Genomic DNA, 21085 nt, shown 5'->3' on the forward strand with positions numbered 1-21085 from the left:
TTTAAATATATAATGTACTTAAGTATATAATGTACTAAAGTATATAATGTACTAAAGTATATGAGTATTTAAGTATATAATGTACTAAAGTATATAATGTATTTAAGTATATAATATACTTAAGTATATAATTTACTTACAGTATATAATGCACTGAAGTATATAATGTATGAAAGTATATAATGTATTCCAGTATATAATGTATTCAAGTATATAATGTATTTAAGTATATAATGAACTTAAGTATATAATGTAATGTACATAAATAAATAATGTATTTAATTAAATAATGTACTTTAGTATGTAATTTAAGTAAATATATAATGTATTTCGGTATATAATGTACATAAGTATATAATGTATTAAAGTATATAAAATAAATAAGTAAATAATGTACTTTAGTATATAATTTAAGTAAGTATATAATGTATTTCGGTATATAATGTAGCTAAGTAAATAATGTATTACAGTATATAATGTACTTAAGTATATAATGTTCTTAAGTATGTTATGTATTTAAGTATATAATGTATAATGTATTGTGTGTATAAGTACACATTATATACTTAAATACTTATTTACTTAAGTACATTATATATTTGAATACATGATATACTTAAATACATAACATACTTAAGAACATTATATACTTAAGTACATTATATACTGTAATACATTATTTACTTAGCTACATTATATACCGAAATACATTATATACTTACTTAAATTATATACTAAAGTATATAATGGATGAAAGTATTAAATGTATTCAGGTATGTAATGTATTTAAGTAAATAATGTATATAAGTATATAATGTACTTAAGTATATAATGTACTAAAGTATACAAGTATTTAAATATATAATGTACTTAAGTATATAATGTATTTAAGTATATAATGTACTTAAGTATATATTGTACTAAAGTATAAAAGTATTTAAGTATATAATGTAATCAAGTATATAATGTACTTAAGTATATAACGTATTTAAGTATATAATGTAAATAAGTAAATTATATATTTATGTATGTAAGTATATGATGTACTTAAGTAAATAATGTACTTAAGTATATAATGTATTTAAGTATATAAAGTAAATAAGTAAAATATGTACTTAAGTAAATAATGAACTTAAGTATAAAATGTACCTAAGTATATAATGTACTTAAGAATATCATATACTTAAGTATATAATGTACTTAAGTATATAAGTGTTTAAGTATATAATGTATTTAAGTATATAAAGTATTTAAGTATATAATGTATTAAGTAAATAATGTATTTAAGTATATTAGTATATAATGTACTTAAGTAAATAATGTACTTAAGTATATAATGTATTTAAGTAAATAATGTATTTAAGTATATAAAGTAAATAATGTATTTAAGTATATAATGTACTTAAGTATATATTGTACTAAAGTATAAAAGTATGTAAGTATATAATGTACTTAAGTATATAATGTATGTAAGTATATAATGTACTTAAGTAAATAATGTACTTAAGTATATAATGTATTTAAGTGTATAAAGTAAATAAGTAAAATATGTACTTAAGTAAATAACGCACTTAAGTATATAATGTATTTAAGTATATAATGTACTTAAGTATATAAGTATTTAAGAATAAATGAACTTAAGTATATAATGTACTTTATTAAATAATGTTCTTAAGTAAATAATGTACTTAATTATATAATGTATTTAAGTATATAAGGTACTTAAGTATATAATGTACCTAAGTATATAATGTACTTAAGAATATAATATAATTAAGTAAATAATGTACTTAAGTATATAATGTATTCTAGTATATAATGTACTTAAGTAAATAAGTATTTAAGTATATAATGTATTCAAATATATAATGTACTTAAGTATATAAGTATATAAGTATATAATACTTAAGTATATAATGTATTTAAGTATATCATGTACTTAAATAAATAATGTACTTAAGTATATAATGTACTAAAGTAATTAGTGTACTAAAGTATATAATGGATGAAAGTATATAATATATTTAAGTATAAAATGTATTTAAGTATAAAATGTATTTAAGTATATAATGTATTTAAGTATATAATGTACTTAAGTATATAATGTACTTAAGTATATAATGTATTCAAATATATATAATGTACTTAAGTATATAAGTATTTAAGTATATAATGTACATTAAGAAAATAATGTACGGTAAGTACATTATATACTTAAGTTCATTATTTACTTTAGTACATAATATACTTTGGTACATTTTATACTTAAATACTTGTATACTTTAGAACATTATATACTTAATTACATTATATACTTAACTACATTATATACTTAAGTTCACTATTTACTTTAGTACATTATATACTTAAATACTTTTATACTTTAGTGCAATATATACTTAAGTACATTATATACTTAAATACATTATATACTTAAATACTTATTTACTTAAGTACATTATATATTAAATACTTTTATACTTTAGTACAATATATACTTAAGTACATTATATATTTGAATACATTATATACTTAAATACATAACATACTAAAGTACATTATTTACTTAAGAACATTATATACTTAAGTACATTATTAATTTAAGTACATTATATACTTATATACATTATATACTTAAGTACATTATATACTTAAATACTTATATACTTAAGTACATTATATATTTGAATACATTATATACTTAAATACTTATTTACTTAAGTACATTATATACTTGAATACATTATCTACTTAGGTACATTATATTCTTAAGTTTATTATATACTTAGGTACATTATATACTTAAATACTTTTTAAACTTAAATCCATTATGTATTTAAGTATATAATGTACTTAAGTATATAATGTACCTAAGTATATAATGTACTTAAGAATATAATATACTTAAGTAAATAATGTACTTAAGTATATAATGTATTAAAGTATATAATGTATTCAAGTATATAATGTACTTAAGTAAATAAGTATTTAAGTATATAATGTATTCAAATATATAATGTACTTAAGTATATAAGTATTTAAGTATATAATGTACTTAAGTATATAATGTATATAAGTATATAATGTACTTAAATAAATAATGTACTTAAGTATATAATGTACTAAAGTTTATAATGTACTAAAGTAATTAGTGTACTAAAGTATATAATGGATGAAAGTATATAATGTACTTAAGTATATAATGTACTTAAGTATATAAAGTACTAAAGTATATAATGTATTCAAATATATAATGTACTTAAGTATATAAGTATTTTAGTATATAATGAACATAAAGTATATAATGTACAGTTAGTACATTATATACTTAATTACATTATATACTTAAATACATTATATACTTAAGTTCATTATTTACTTTAGTACATTATATACTTAAGTTCATTATATACTTAAATACATTATATACTTAAGTGCGTTATTTACTTAAGTACATTATATACTTAAATACTTTAATACTTTTGTACAATATATACTTAAGTACATTATATACTTAAATACTTATTGACTTAAGTACATTATATACTTAAATACTTATTTACTTAATATATAATGTACTTAAGTAAATAAGTATTTAAGTATATAATGTATTTAAGTTTATAATGTACTTAAGTATATATTGTACTTAAGTATAAAAGTATTTAAGTATATAATGTACTTAAGTAAATAAGTATTTAAGTATATAATGTATTTAAGTATATAATGTACTTAAGTATATATTGTACTAAAAAATAAAAGTATTTAAGTATATAATGTACTTAAGTAAATAATGTACTTAAGTATATAATGTATTTAAGTATATAAGTATTTAAGTATATAATGTACTTAAGTATATAATGTATTTAAGTATATAATGTACTTAAATAAATAATGTACTAAAGTATATAATGTATTCAAATATATAATGTACAGTAAGTATATTATATACTTAAATACATTATATACTAAAGTACATTATTTACTTAAGTACATTATATACTTAAATACTTTTATACTTTAGTACAATATATACTTAAGTACATTATATACTTAAATACATTATATACTTAAATACTTATTTACTTAAGAACATTATATACTTAAGTACATTATATACTTAAATACTTATATACTTAAATACATTATATTTTTGAATACATTATATACTTTAGTACATTATATACTTAAAAGTACATTATATACTTAAGTACATTATATACTTAAATATATTATATACTTTCATCCATTATATAGTATATAATGTACTTAAGAATATAATATACTTAAGTAAATAAGTATTTAAGTATATAATGCATTCAAATATATAATGTACTTAAGTATGTAATGTACTAAAGTATATAATGGATGAAAGTATACAATGTATTTAAGTATAAAATGTATTTAAGTATAATATAATGTACTTAAGTATATAATATACTTAAGTATATAATGTACTAAAGTAAATAATGTACTAAAGTATATAATGGATGAAAGTATATAATGAACTTAAGTATATAATGTACTAAAGTATATAAGTATTTAAGTATATAATGTACTTAAGTATATAATGTATTTAAGTATATAATACACTTAAGTATATAAGTATTTAAGAAGTTAATGTACTTTAGTAAATAATGTTCTTAAGAAAATAATGTACTTAATTATATAATGTATTTAAGTATATAATGTACTTAAGTATATAATGTACTTAAGTATATAATGTATTCCAGTATATAATGTACTAAAGTATATAATACTTAAGTATATAATGTATTTAAGTATATAATGTACTTAAATAAATAATGTACTAAAGTAATTAGTGCACTAAAGTATATAATGGATGAAAGTATATAATGTTCAGTAAGTACATTATATACTTAAGTTCATTATTTACTTTAGTACATTATATACTTTAGTACATTTTATACTTAAATACTTGTATACTTTAGTACATTTTATACTTAAGTACATTATATACTTAAATACATTATATACTTAAGTACATTATTTACTTAAGTACATTATATACTTAAATACTTTTATACTTTAGTACAATATATACTTAAGTACATTATATACTTAAATACTTATTTACTTAAGTACATTATATATTAAATACTTTTATACTTTAGTACAATATATACTTAAGTACATTATATACTTAAATACATTATATACTTAAATACTTATTTACTTAAGTACATTATATATTTGAATACATTATATACTTAAGTACATTATATACTTAAGTACATTATATACTTAAAAACATTATATACTTAAGTACATTATTTACTTAAGTACATTATATACTTAAATACTTTTATACTTTAGTACAATATATACTTAAGTACATTATATACTTTAGTACATTATATATTAAGTATATTATATTCTTAAGTACATTATATACTTAGGTACATTATATTCTTAAGTATATTATATACTTAGGTAAATTATATACTTAAATACATTTTAAACTTAAATACATTATGTTTTTAAGTATATAATGTACTTAAGAATATAATATACTTAAGTAAATAATGTACTTAAGTATATAATGTATTATAGTATATAATGTATTCAAGTATATAATGTACTTAAGTAAATAAGTATTTAAGTATATAATGTATTCAAATATATAATTTACTTAAGTATATAAGTATTTAAGTATATAATGTACTTAAATATAATGTACTTAAATAAATAATGTACTTAAGTATATAATGTACTAAAGTATATAATGTACTAAAGTAATTAGTGTACTAAAGTATATAATGGATGAAAGTATATAATGTATTTAAGTACATTATATACTTTCATCCATTATATACTTTAGTACACTAATTACTTTAGTACATTATAAACTTTAGTACATTATATACTTAAGTACATTATATACTCAAGTACATAATTTCCTTAAATACATTATATACTTAAATACATTATAATTGAATACATTATATACTTTAGTACATTAATTACTTTAGTACATTATATACTTTAGTACATTATATACTTAAATACATTATATACTTAAGTTCATTATTTACTTAAGAACATTATATACTTAATAACTTATATACTTAAGTACATTATATACTTTGATTTTTTATATTCTTAAGTACATTATATACTTAGGTACATTATATTCTTAAGTATATTATATACTTAGGTACATTATATACTTAAATACATTTTATACTTAAATCCATTATATACTTATGTATATTATATATCTGAATACATTATATACTTAAATACTTTATATACTTAAGTTCATTATTTACTTAAGAACATTATATACTTAATATGTAATTTAAGTAAGTATATAATGTATTTCGGTATATAATGTACTTAAGTAAATAATGTACATAAGTATATAATGTATTAAAGTATATAATATAAATAAGTAAATAATGTACTTAAGTATATAATATATTAAAGTATATAATGTACATAAGTAAATTATGTATTTAATTAAATAATGTACTTTAGTATATAATTTAAGTAAGTATATAATGTATTTCGGTATATAATGTACTTAAGTAAATAATGTACATAAGTATATAATGTATTAAAGTATATAATATAAATAAGTAAATAATGTACTTAAGTATATAATTTAAGTAAGTATATAATGTATTTCGGTATATAATGTACTTAAAAATATAATGTATTAAAGTATATAATGTACATATGTATATAATGTAGCTAAGTATATAATGTACTTAAGTACAAAATGTACTTTAGTATATAATATAAGTAAGTATATAATGTACATAAGTACAATACATATATATTATTAATAGACTTATATATTTTTATAATATTAATAGACTCACTATCGGACAAACAACATTAAAATTTGAGATTTATTACAATTGAATCAATAGAATCACCGAAAAGCGCCCGCAGATTTTGTCAATTGAAAGTGTACACTGTCAAACCTTATAGCTAACTTCAGGGTGTCTATTTATTGTGAAGTGTCACGCTGAAGATCGCCTATGAGATGGGCTGACCAAATAAAGACTGCAGTGGCTGTCCCCTTACATGAGTGTCTTAGAAAGGCAGCTGCCAGAGAGGAGTGGCGACGGATAGTCAAGGGTGCCGCAACCCTTAAGTGACGACCACGACCGCTCTGACAAGAGCGAACCGTCTGAGAAGAAGATTTTTCCCTTACGCGCCAAAAGAAGTGTAACTTAAAAAAATTCGGATATGTTCCATATTTTTGAAAGACGAAGGTGTGCGCATCCCCTCCCTCCCTCCCCCATTTCCCATTCTAAAAGGAGGTATCAATAGCCTACTCTGGACATTACAAAAAAATTGTGTATTTTTCTAGAAGACGTGTGTTCAAAATTAGTCTTTTCATTTTTCCATTTTGATTGTAAGAACGGTTAAGAACCAAGTCTTGAACCATAGGTTAGAATCGGTTACATAAAAAGGGGATATAGTCGAACTAAAAACAAGCACGATCGTCTCTTGTTGGCTTAGCTAGACGCCCGGGAACCCGGATATCTTACCTAACTCAGTTAACTGCTCGATTGCGTTATCGGCGCAAGCTTTGACGTGGTGTATAATCTCCTTAGGATCCTGTTCGTACCATCCCTCCTGGGGTTGAGCTTCAGTTTTATCCAGCTGGTACGCAGCTAGCTCTTCAGACCGTTCCGCTTCGTATATCTGTGAAACAATCATCATCATCATCATATCTTCCCATTACCAGCCCACTACAGGGCACGGGTCTCCTCCCAGAACCAGAAAGAGTTAAGGCCATAGACCACCACGCTGGCCCAGTGCGGATCGGTGAACTCCACACACCTTTGAGAACATTATGTAGTAATTAATTTAATAATAATAATAATCATGTGATGAATAATCTCTCATGATGTTTTCCTTCACCGTTGAAACAAGTGATATATTTATTACTTAAAACGCACATTACTTAGAAAAGTTAGATCTGGGCCCTCCGAAAGTGAAGTCGAAGTCCTACCCACTGACCAATCGGCTATATATGTATCATATGTCGGCCGACTGGCGAAGTGGGCAGCGACCCTGCTTTCTGAGTCCAAGGCCGTGGGTTCGATTTTTTGGTTTTTGCCGTGGGTTTTTCAGTGTCTGGGTGTTTATGTATGTATATTATAAGTATTTATGTGTATATTTATTATTATATAACAAGGTAATTCCGAGAATAGTCATATATGTCAAAATGTTTCACGATCATTTTAACGATCTCTGAGTAAAGAAGGTTCCAGCCCTCGGATAAGTTGTATTAAAGGGAGTTAGTATTAACCGAAAGAGAGACAAAGTAACTTCAAAGCGATACAAGTGATTAAGAGTGAAGTCTAGTGGCCACGACTACCATTCTGGGCTATGATTGACCCGCGATTGGAAGTGTTTTCGGGAACCTTCCACTGAAGAGAAGATTAAAGTTTTACAAGACTCATATTATATATGCGTTTGTATCATAATAGATACTTCCCATTAAAGTTAAATCAGAGAAAGGATAAACGTTGGCGTCCAAAGGTGCTAGGATGGCAGCCTCGCACTGGTAAACGCAGCGTTGGTCGACCCCCAACGAGGTGTATAGACGACATTAAGCGCGTCGCAGGTAGCCGCTGGATCCAAGCGGCACAGAACCGTGGAATTTGGAACTCCCTACAAAAGACCTATGTCCAGCAGTGGACGTCTATCCGTTGATATGATGATGATGATATAATGCATATATAAAATGCATATACATATATAATATTTACCATTCAATTCAATAACAATAAGTTATATAACTTTGTATCTACTAGTCACGTAGAGAACCGGTCATGTCTGACAAATACACGATAATTAAGTGAGCGTGCTAACTTCTATAGAATTGTGTTAAGATTATGTAGATAGATATTATAGGGTATGTATTGTTAAACCAAAGTCAAAGTTAAATATTTCTTTATTCAAATAGGCACATAGATAGCACTTTTGATGCGTACATTACTACATGTAAAAATATGACAAAGAAGTGTGTTGATGGCGATAACTAAATTCGTCAACTTAAAAAAGCTTCGTGGGTTCCAAACACGCCCTGGTGTAAGAAGAAGCCCACCACAAACTTAGCCGGTTTTTTTTTGTTATCACCATCTCACATTGTCATTTAAAACTATTTAAGAAGCAACTACCTAGGTAGTAGGTATTTAGTATTATAAATGAAATAAAATTTAAAAACAAGTAAATATTATTATATTAAAGGAAACAAAATCTGAGTAGTTTATATATTAAGACATAATGCTGTGAAAGTAACTTAAATAGACTAGCCTAGCAGTTTCTATGTCCGTCATGTGGCGTATCTTCTTCACTGCAGTTCCGGCATAGTTCAACGATTCGCGAAGCTGTAGTGGCAATGGGCGGGGCACATAGCCAGTGGCGTACACTTCGTACATGCAAAAGCACTGCATACCCTTTTTTTTTTATCTTTTTTTGGCGTGGTGGAAAAGCTTTATTGCTACCTCCGACCTTTGGGCTGGACGGAGGTGGCCCTTGTTGGCTTTGTTAGACGCCCGGGGCACCCGTTGTATACCTCCCGGACGTCTACCAACCACCCCAACAGATCACTGGGGCTCCCGCGCTGGCGAGGCTCAAAACAGGATCAGGACAGCTTGAACCCCAAGATAGAAGAGAGACTTGCTTAGTGACCGGTAGCTAGCCCAATAGCTACCCGCCGCCGGCAAATTGCCTCCGTCTTCTTCCCACTCGTCTCCGCCGGAGAGGATGCGCGTCTGGAGCCCCTTCAAAGCACTGCCTACTAGAATTACTACTAGAATTTTTGTATAGTTCATAAAGGGGAAGGAATTTTCATGTTTATGCCATTTTCCTTCTTTATGGATAACCTGGTCAAAAACCCTGTGCACGCCACTGCACATAGCTCGAAGAACAGATGTGCGTTGGGTGCCCAAGGTGGTGGAATTGCGACCTCGCACCTCGGTAAACGCAGCGTTGGTAGACTCCCAACGGGGTGGACAGCCGGCACAAACTGCACAAAACCTTGTAATTTTGAACTCCCTACAAAATACCATGTCCAGCGGTGGACGTCTATCGGTTGATGGTGATAAAGATGATAATTTTTTTTCCTAAGTCTTTTACTGAAAACTCGAGGAAATATCATAAACTCATTTTTAAATCTTTAAATGCACCGGGAAAGTCACCCGCTTCAATCAACGCTTTTCTGGGATAAAAAGTCCTTTGTCTGTCTATCAGCTTACTTCGAATATTATACCGATTTTTTTTATTAAAAAAAATTGTCGAAGTAATCGCGGCCAACGGCTAATTGGCTATATTTTTATTACATTTTTGAATCCAGTAGGCTGGAGCAGCGGGACAAACCAAGTTACAAATGTGTTTATTTCAAAGAAGCTGTATCTTTTAGCACATCGAATCAATCTGTCAGTAGTGTACTTACCACCGGTTTTTTTAATCTGGCTACTTACCACAAATCTGACTGTCTTTGTTCCATCGTCGATGACGCCTATCAGGGACCTTTTGGCGCCGTCCCTAACAGGCATGTCGTCACCTGAAAAAAAAAACCGCACTTTTAAAACAGTTTTATCAACCCATTACCGTCCCACTCCATGGCGAGGGTCTCCTCTTAGAATGAGATGGGTTTTGGTAGTTGCCCACCAGATGAAGTGTTAGAAGTCTTTCATACTAATATATTCTGATACATTGTCACCGTTTAACCCCATTTTAGGGGCAAAACGGGACCCTGTTACAGAGACTCCGATGTCCGTCCGCCTGGCTGTCTGCCACCAGGTTGCGTCTCATGAACTGTGCTAGTTTGATAAAATTTTCATAGATGATGTGAAACTAAATAATATATTATTAAATTGAATAAAGGAGGCTCCTATACAACTAACGAGATCATTTTGCTTGTTTTTTGCTCGATATTTATAAAGGCAACACGTAAACATTTTAAAGATTAACATAACAATTAATTATATATTCACCTTAAAATTAAGTAATTAAATGTAAATAAAATTAATATTAATCGTATAGATAATAGCCGTGAATCCTTTGTACGCGAGTACGACTCGCACTTAGCCGGTTTTTTTAATTACATAAAGTTGGTAGTATTTGTACATACATTAAATCTATTTATTAGAGAGAGATTGCACACGGGCAAAGTCTCCAACACAGCCAAGTAGTTCATAAAAAAATCCACACCCGAGACATAAAATAATATAATTAATAATTAAAGCTATGTAGCTTGTAAAATACTAATTAATGTGACGCAGATAATCTCGCGGATGTCAACACTTAACATTAGTGATTAGACTTGGTTTTTATCACATAAGCCTAAGAAATGTTATCATACGCTATATAATACCATACTCATATAATACACTGCTTATCTCATGTATTTAATGTTACATTAAGTAGGTACCTACTACAAAAATATAGAGTTTTCCCTGACCAATTTCGGGCATGGTGCCAGAGAGATAAATAAACAAATATACTACGACCATAAATACACATCGCCATCTAGCCCCAAAGTAAGCGTCGCTTGTGTTATGGGTACTAAGATGACTGATGAATATTTTTATGAACAATATACATAAACACTTAGAATACACAGATAAACACCCAGACACTGAAAAACATTCATGTTCATCACACAAACATTTTCCAGTTGTGGGAATCGAACCCACGGCCGTGGAGTCAGAAAGCAGGGTCGCTTCCCAATGCGCCAGTCGGTTTTATTAATAAAAATATTCCTCAGTCATCATAATACCTACCCATAACACAAGCTTATAGTTAGGTTTTATAACCTACTCTTATGGCTTCAGCCCAAAATAATTGGCAAACTCATGAATCTAGGTCAAACGAAATAAATACTTCTTTTCTTTTTTTAACTTCATTTTTTTTTTATTCTATGTATTGTAGAACGTGTAAATCAAAATCGAAATATTACTTCACGGGCTTTAGAGGTACATTATGTTCTCTCTTTGAGACTTATCTGTGAAACCGGAAACCTTATAGTTTTTGAGTAAACCACTGCCATAATTATCACTAAAAGAAATCCGATTCAGCTCTTACGTCACATGCAAACATAAAACCAAATGACTCTTTATCAGGTACGTGTTGCGTAGAGTAGGTACAATGCGCGTGTCGGTCTTGTTTCTTCATTAGGGTTGTCACACTTCGAATATGTTTAATTCGTTTGTAATAAAAATAACTAGGCTTCTTTTGATTTAATATTTTTACAGGGTGATCCCTAATGAAATGTACTAATGCTTCCCTCAACAATATTTCCTAATTCGGTTACACGTTGTATATTAAAATATATACAACATGTAACCGAATTAGTTACAGTAGTTTTTTGAGACAGAGCTCGTCCATGCCATTCTTATGTCTGCCGCGTAGCAGCATCGCTGCCTTCCACTCTGAGGAGTTGGGTAGTTGGTGTAACTATAGGCTCATGAGGCGACCAATAACAAAACGCATCCATTAGAAGAATGTTTGTAACTGGTCGCATACATGAAAGCAGGATGCCGTGGTTTGACCTCGCCTAAAAAGTTTTACTAAAATCCATAGTGTTATATGGAGGTTGGACGTTTTGTTTTAATTCGTTATTGCACACAGAACGCAAGAAACAATTCTTCCGTCTTACTCTCGCTCATTACTATAAATACTCGCGTTAACATCAGATTAAAATATTAAAACCCTTTGTTGTCCTAAGTGTCTACAAGAACAACACTTCCTTTTACAATCCCATCGTTCGCATGTGCCGCCTTTATAATGATTTAGTATCAAGTAATCGTAATATTGGCATTTTTAAGAAAAGGATAAATATTTTTAAAAATCAAATTATTAAGCACTATTCCACATAATCTTTAGGGAAATTATATATTATATATAATTTTATCTTTACTTTCTGTTTAATTTAATTCCAAGTTGTGTACACATACTTTGGGTTGGAGCTTAGAACAAAACTTGTTATTACTTATATTTAGATCTACTTTTAGTTATTACCTGTTTTGTGTACCTAATAACAATAAACAATAAACAAAACAAAAAATAAAAAAACTAACAGAATCTTAGAAAACTAGTTAAGGCGTGCAGAGGCGGCCTTTATTAAAAATTGTAAAAAGATTAAGATGAAAATGTTTGAAGTCAAAAGAAAAAGTAAAGCAGTTATGGGATAACTTTACTTATTAAAAAATTAACGCTGAAGAATTCGCGGTAAACCGCAAGCTCCGCTTATAAAATGTTTAAGGTGGAAAATGTTTATGGTGGAGGGGAGTACAGAGTTTCTTTCTGACTTCGTCTCAGTAGAGTCTGCCTTATGTAACGGTGGTAGAGTCACTATAAACAGACGGATTTGGCGTTTCTAAAGTACCTTTTTATCCATTAAAACTAACAATTCCCGCGAGATTTTTAGAAAAATCGAAACTTGGATCAAACCAGCTGTTTTGTTTTTTTCGCGTTTAATACGTTTTTTTACAAATCTCGTGGAAATAGTTTCTTTTCCCGGGATAAAAATTATCCAACTAGCTCTATGTCAAAAGTCTAGTTGATTTCACATCTAATACAAATATATAAAGCTGAAGAGTTTGTTTGTTTGTTTGTTTGTTTGTTTACTTGGACGCGATGAACTACTAGTCCGATTTGAAAAATTATTTCAGTTTTGGATAGCCGTTTTATCGAAAAAGGCAAAAGGCTGTCGTCGTCACGCTAAGACCAAACAGAGCTGTGTTGTTTGATGAAGAATGTTTGTAAATCAGGGGGTTTTGCCTAGTGAGAACTTTCGCTGCGTGCGCTGCGAAAACGGTAGTTTCGATAAAATCAGTTATGACTATGTTGTCCCTCTTTGAAAGTTCTAAAAAAAAGTCCGCGACAGCATATGTCTATCTTTTAAGGTTGTTTTATACGCGGACGAAGTCGTGGGGGACCGCTAGTATATAATTAAAAATTAAAATTAAAAATATTTATTTCGTTTCGTACAGCAAAATAGTACATTGAAATTGGGGTCATCCTAGTAAGTTACTAGTATTACTACTAGCGCTTATACAAATTGAAATAAATAAGTAGATCAAAGTTATATAAATCAAAATTAAGTATAATTTAAAGTCTACAAAAACAAGTCTACAGTCAACAAAAAAATTACAACATGTGTGTCTACTTGAGGTGCGTTATTATTAGTAAGGATAGCAAAACTAAAGTTATCAGTCACAACTTCCAGCGTGATGCATTTTAGGTACTTAAGATTACAAATGGCTCGTGTTATGCAATCAAAAATCTTCGAAATGGATTTATACATAGATTAAACTTTGCGACTAAGTACATTTTTGTATTTTTTTTTGTGACAAAATGAAAAATACTACACATAATATTGTGTAGGTACAATTTTTGTTTTTATAACTTCTTTATAATTCATCAGTTATCTTAGTATCCATAGCACAAGCTACGCTTACTTTGGGGACTAGATGGCGATGTGTGTATTGTCGTAGTATATTTATTTATACTGAGATTTCTTACAAATGCAGGGGAAAACATTTTAATCATCATCATCATAATCGGCCCACTACAGATCACACGTCTCCTCTCAGAATGAAAAGAGTTTAGGCCGAAAGCTTATACAATTTACCGTGCTGTAGTAGTTCACCAAGTGCGTGCAAGATTCACACGCCCTTGAGAACATTATGGAGAACTCTCAGGAATGCAGGTTACCTCACGATATACTTCTTTAAGAGGTGCGTACCGACCGGGGATCGAACTCGGTACCCCGAAAGGAAAGCCGGGGCCTTGCCCACTAATCTAACACATCACTTTAATAAAAATATAAAATTTTATTTATGGTGAACTCGACGACTCGGCAATGCATCAAAAAAGGAAAAAAGAGATGGTAAATCGTAACAATGAATATACTGTATTCGAACCCGACCAAGTACTGTTTTAATATGCTGTGTTCTTCTATAAGTAAAATAGCTGCGAAAAGTTGAGATACCTACCACCAAAAATATAGTTAGGTATATTATACATGAAATCGTAGTCAAGAATTTGAAATTAATTTATTTCAAATAAGCCTAAATACGAGCATTTTTGAAACGTGAAATCTGCCTGTTTGTAGTGACTACCACAGGTTCGGAAGGCGGATACCGAGAAGTGTCAGCAAGAAACTCAGCAATTGCTCTTGTCAAAATGATCATTTTTACAATAATTATTATAGCTTGCGAGAGATGGAAGCGGAGCGGTGTGCTTCCAACCGACCTTGTCATTAAGAAATTCATCAATTAAATAGTTAATAAATAAAAAAAAAAATTAAAAATTAGTAAATATACGACAATACACACACCGCCATCCAGCCCCAAAGTGAGCGTAGCTTGTATTATGGGTACTAAGATGACTGATGAACTTTTTCATTATGAATAATGTAAAATATAACTTATAATATACATATAAATAACCAGTCACTGAAAAACTTTCATGTTCATCACACAAACATTCTCCAGTTGTGGGCATCGAACCCACAACCTTGGACTCAGAAAGCAGGGTAAATAAATAAATATACTACGACAATACACACATCGCCATCTAGCCCCAAAGTAAGCGTAGCTTGTGTTATGGGTACTGAGATAGCTGATGAATATTGTTTTATGAATATAATACATATAAATACTTATAATATGCAGATAAACACCAAGACACTGAAAAACATTCATGTTCATCACACAAACATTTTCCAGTTGTCCAAACAAACAAACTCTTCAGCTTTATGAAATCAACTAGACTTTTGACATAGAGCTAGTTGGATAATTTTTATCCCGGGAAAAGAAACTATTTCCACGAGATATGTAAAAAAACGTATTAAACGCGTAAAAAAAACAAAACAGCTGGTTTGATCCAAGTTTCGATTTTTCTAAAAATCCCGCGGGAATTGTTATTTTTAATGGATAAAAAGGTACTGTAGAAACGCCAAATCCGTCTGTTTATAGTGACTCTACCACCGTTACATAAGGCAGATTCTACTGAGACGAAGTCAGAAAGAAACTCTGTACTCCCCTCCACCATAAACATTTTCCACCTTAAACATTTTATAATTTAACTATCATTTTTCTACGTTCTAAATACCGACTATCTATCTGCTAACTTAAACCACAATAGCTTCTCGTATGTGTTGAGAGCTTGCGGTTTACCGCGAATTCTTCAGCGTTAATTTTTAATAAGTAAAGTTATCCCATAACTGCTTTACTTTTTCTTTTGACTTCAAACATTTTCATCTTAATCTTTTTACAATTTTTAATAAAGGCCGCCTCTGCACGCCTTAACTAGTTTTCTAAGATTCTGTTAGTTTTTTTATTTTTTGTTTTGTTTATTGTTATTAGGTACACAAAACAGGTAATAACTAAAAGTAGATCTAAATATAAGTAATAACAAGTTTTGTTCTAAGCTCCAACCCAAAGTATGTGTACACAACTTGGAATTAAATTAAACAGAAAGTAAAGATAAAATGGACATATAAATACTTATAATATGCAGATAAACACCAAGACACTGAAAAACATTCATGTTCATCACACAAACATTTTCCAGTTGTGGGAATCGAACCCACGACCTTGGACTCAGAAAGCAGGGTCGTTGCCCACTGCGCCAATCGGCCGTCAATAATAAACTCGCTGTAATAAATGTGTTTTAACACATTGTTTAAACGTACGCATTGTTAGATCCAAAATTACCTTCAGAACTTGCCCAACAGATAACTTGTAACTAACGTATAAAAAGAAAAGTCATCTGCAGATAACATATATATCTTAGGAACGTAGATAATCGTGTCTCATGGCCGTATATTTGACTGATATGCATTCATATCAAGTTATCACTATGTTACGTACCAAATCATAACTTTACACTGTAGACATATTTTGATCGATATCTTTTATAATGGCATTTCGTATTGTTATGGACCTAGGTAGGTACTTGCCATCTGCCATTTTTTGGGAGCGGCCATCTTGTACCGTGGACCTATTTTCATCAAACATCACTAAGAACTCTTCAAACTGTTCACCGTTCAAACAATAAAAACAAAATCAAAATCGGGAAATGCGATGGCACAGAAATAAAAATAGATAGACACACACACACACACACACCCACACACAAACACATACACACACTGGTCACGACAGTAAACCTATAGAGGGTTGCCTCTAGGTAAAAAAGCGGTTATTGGTGTTGACCAATAACCGCTTTTTTACCTTGTCATAAATAAAGTAGATATAAAGTACCGGTAATTTATTTACAGCTGTAGTTTTCTTACGTCACCTCGCTGCTTAGTATTTGAACAGGAGAATGGAGAAATAAATACAAAATAACTAATAAGTGTTGCATATGAATAACATATCTGATGAAATGGAAAAAAAATAGTATAGTATAGTATAGTATAGTATAGTATAGTATAGTATAGTATAGTATAGTATAGTAGAATATTGGGTACTGAATTCAACCCGTAAGTTTCGTCGATATCCCGATTTGAGTGATTCAAGGTGATTTGGTTTTGCACCTCAAGAGAAAAAACTTTGGTGTCCGTCTGTCTGTCTGTCCATCCGTCCGTCCGTCTTACTCAGTTATTTTCATAGTACCCATCAAAGCACCAAAACATAAGACACCAAATTTGGAACAGTTATATATAATAATGGTCCAACGCCATTGGAATAAAAAAATGATGGTCAAACGGGGCCAAAAGTTTATGCAATTCAATAAGAAAGGATTAAAAACTCACTTCAACTTTTGAATTTAAACGTAGCTATACGTGATCATCTACGTAACAAAGCAAACATAATTTTATAACTTAATGAATCTCAATAATAAGGGAAATCGGGGATTATAATTAGGGAAAGTTTAAATTAAGACCGAAAAATGGCGCGACTCGATTCCTATTACATTACCGAGCCCTCGTTGGGCGACTCCGATTCGCACTCGGCACTAGCCGGTTTTTATAATTTTTGTAATTTACCGGTAAAATTACTACAGCAGGCTATCATATATATGTACCGCTAACATATATATGTAAATCCTCTAGGAAAATACCGTTCTCAGGGTCACATTCTCTTTCGTTAACGAGTAGGTACAACAAACGTGGACGTACGGTGCAAAATTCAGCGAGCGAATTATTATTAAACCGGTTTCACTTGTAATCGACTTCGCTTGCAATAAACCTGATTGGAATGGACACATCTTTTTATGAGACAAACCTTGAAGTATTAAATTTAAACAAAAATGTACTAAAGGACAACTAAGACACCATTTTACCGAGGAAGCAAGCTTGAACGCCGCGATTTGGAGGCAAGTTGGTCGGGAACGAAACCTATCTAAAGGAAATCTAAGGCCCCATTCTACCTAGTACGCAAGCTTGAACGCCGCTTTAAGGACGCAAGTTGATCGTCGTCGAAATCTATTTTTTTTTTTTTTTTTTTTTATGTATCTAAAGGACATCTAAGGCTCTAGTCTACCGAGGACACAAGCTTCAACGCCGTTATAAGGACGCCAAATTGGTCGGGGACGAAACCTTTCTAAAGAACATCTAAGGTCCCATTCTACCGAGGACGCAAGCTTGAACACAGCTATAAGGACGCAAGTGGGTAGTCGGCGAAACCTATCTTAAGGAAATCTAAGACCCCATTCTACCGAGGACGCAAGCTTGAACGCCACGATAAGGACGCAAATTGGTCGTCGACAAAACCTATCTAAAGGAAATCCTAGACCCCATTCTACCGAGAACTCAAGCTTCAACGCCGCGATAAGGACGCAAGCTGGCTGGCAAAGAAACCTAAGTAAAGCACATCTAAGGCCCAAGTCTACCGTTAAAACTACACGCGACCAAGCAAGCTAATGTCAGTTTACTTTTTCAACTGGGTTCCTGGAATCGCCTGTGAATGGGAGTCTTTAGAAAACCTCAAGTCCTTTAGATATAAACATAACTATGTCTGTCTGTGTGAGTCTGTGTGACTAACCCTGAGGTGTGTGGGTTGCGGTAAACACGGCAAATGATCCATTACAATTGAGTTGTGACATATAGTTATGAGTTTATGTCCTACAGTTCTGCGTAGTACGTACCTATATGTGGTTCTTGATTACTATACACCTACTTATTTATTTTCTACTATATTACACTATATTCACATAAGGCCACCTTATACATAATTTGAAAATCGTTCTGCCATTGAGATAAACTGTCTTTGTCTTTTCGGCGAGGCGCATGGCATTTTTTGACAGCCGACTGGCGCAGTGGGCAGCAACCCTGCTTTCTGAGTCCAAGGCCGTGGGTTCGATTCCCACAACTGGAAAATGTTTGTGTGATGAGAATAAGTGTTGCTCAGTGTCTGGGTGTTTATATGTATTTTCTTAGTATTTATGTATATCTAATTCATAAAAATATTCATGAGTCATCTTAGTTACCTATAACACAAGCTACGCTAACTTTGGGGCTAGGTGACGATGTGTGTATTGTCGTAGTATATTTATTATTATTTTTATTAATATACTGTTGCCCGCCACTTCGGTCGCCTTTGTTTTTTTTTTTTAAAGCATCTTTAATAATTTATTTATTTGTGCTCGTTTATTTGTCCAATCGACTTGATTTTTGGCATAGAGTTAGTTGAAACGACGTAGAGTAACATAGGTTTTTTTTTATCTCTCTACAAGTTAGCCCTTGACTGCAACCGCACCGGCAGCTGTAAGTAATGATGCATTTATATTATAAACATACCCCTAATCCGTTTCTACGCGTCATCGGCACGGCTTGGTCGGTAGGTAACTAGCTACGCCAGAAGCCTTCCACAAGACCAGACCAGAGAAAATTCAGAAATTATAAATTCCAACTTGAATCCACGGCGCCCACCGCTGCGCCAAGGAGATCGTCGAGAGATTATAAAGTTATCATCAATAACCAGTCGCCTCGGATATAACTCCTAAGTTGTTTTAATAGTCACAAGCCGCGTATTTATTAAACATGTAGAGTATATCTATTTACCTACTTTGACCTTGGCTTATCTGTGATCGTACGAGGCATTACACACAGTACGCCTTATATCACGATAATAGAGATTTAAGCTAATTTTCTAATCTTTACTGCGTCTATTATTATTGTTGTTGGTCTGTAATTTTCCGTCGTACGACTTTCAATCTATAACAATATGTATTACATGATTAAAGTACTCTTTATTACCTAAAAAAAAGTCCGCGAGGGAATATATCTAACTATCATATTCAGGTCACAATAGTAGCGTTTGTGTTCTAAAATTTAATTAGATCGCCGCCGGTAGAAACAGGTAAATTTAGTAAAACCAATTTTTTTTTTTTATATTCGACATCATAATCATCATAATATCAACCCATTATCGGCCCACTACAAGGCCGTAGTCCACCACTCTTGTCCAGTGCGGATTGGTAGACTTCACACACCATTGAGAACAATATTTAGAACTCTTAGGTATTTATTTATTCATTATACTCTTTATTTGTACACCACATCCAGTTCAGAAAAACAAAAAAAAGAACAAACAATTTAAGTATTTAGTAGGGTACAAAAGGCGGCCTTATCGCCTATATATAAGTAGCGATCTCTGCCAAGCAACCTTAGGATTAGGAAAAATCTAAAAAGAAAAACGAAAAGGTGGGGTACACTGTTTAAGAGATACATACGAATAACTACATATTAACATAAACCAGATTACAGGAATACAAAAATACTATTGATAAATATAAAAAAACTAGCTGTTGCCCGCGACTTCGTCTGCGTTTGATATTGTTTTTAAAGTATTCAGTATCGCTAAGCCTCAAATGAGTATAGTAGTATGTAGATAACATGTGACTGTCAATTAATTATAGACAAATAATTTGCAATAAAATAAAATTGCGACTATAATTAATTAAAGATCTAAGCTATCCTATCTCTAAAGTTGGACCAGACTGCTCACGGTGTGTCAATTTAATTTAAAATCGGTTAAGTAGTTTAGGAGTCCATCGCGGACAAACTTCGTGACAGGAGATTTATATATATTAAGATTATGTAGTCATGTTTTCCTTCAGCGTAGAAGCAAGTGATTTT

The 21085-nt window shown here is 30.3% G+C and overlaps 1 protein-coding gene across 5 annotated transcripts in view; it reads right to left on the reverse strand.

Moving 5' to 3' along the window:
* Positions 1-21085, reverse strand: part of LOC120634911 (glycerol kinase) — a 76243-nt gene that overhangs the window by 33567 nt on the left and 21591 nt on the right. For 4 of the 5 annotated variants that reach the window (XM_039905799.1, XM_039905796.1, XM_039905794.1 and 1 more), the window contains exons 2-3: positions 10470-10552; positions 7524-7680 (exon numbers count right to left, since the gene is read on the reverse strand). In XM_039905799.1, the coding sequence (XP_039761733.1) occupies positions 7524-7680; positions 10470-10552 (240 nt within the window). Of the gene's footprint in view, positions 1-7523; positions 7681-10469; positions 10553-21085 lie in introns of those variants that run through there. The other variant, XM_039905797.1, reaches the window with a different exon arrangement.

This window comes from Pararge aegeria, chromosome 25 (genome assembly GCF_905163445.1).
Source record: "Pararge aegeria chromosome 25, ilParAegt1.1, whole genome shotgun sequence".
NCBI classification, from domain to species: domain Eukaryota; kingdom Metazoa; phylum Arthropoda; class Insecta; order Lepidoptera; family Nymphalidae; genus Pararge; species Pararge aegeria.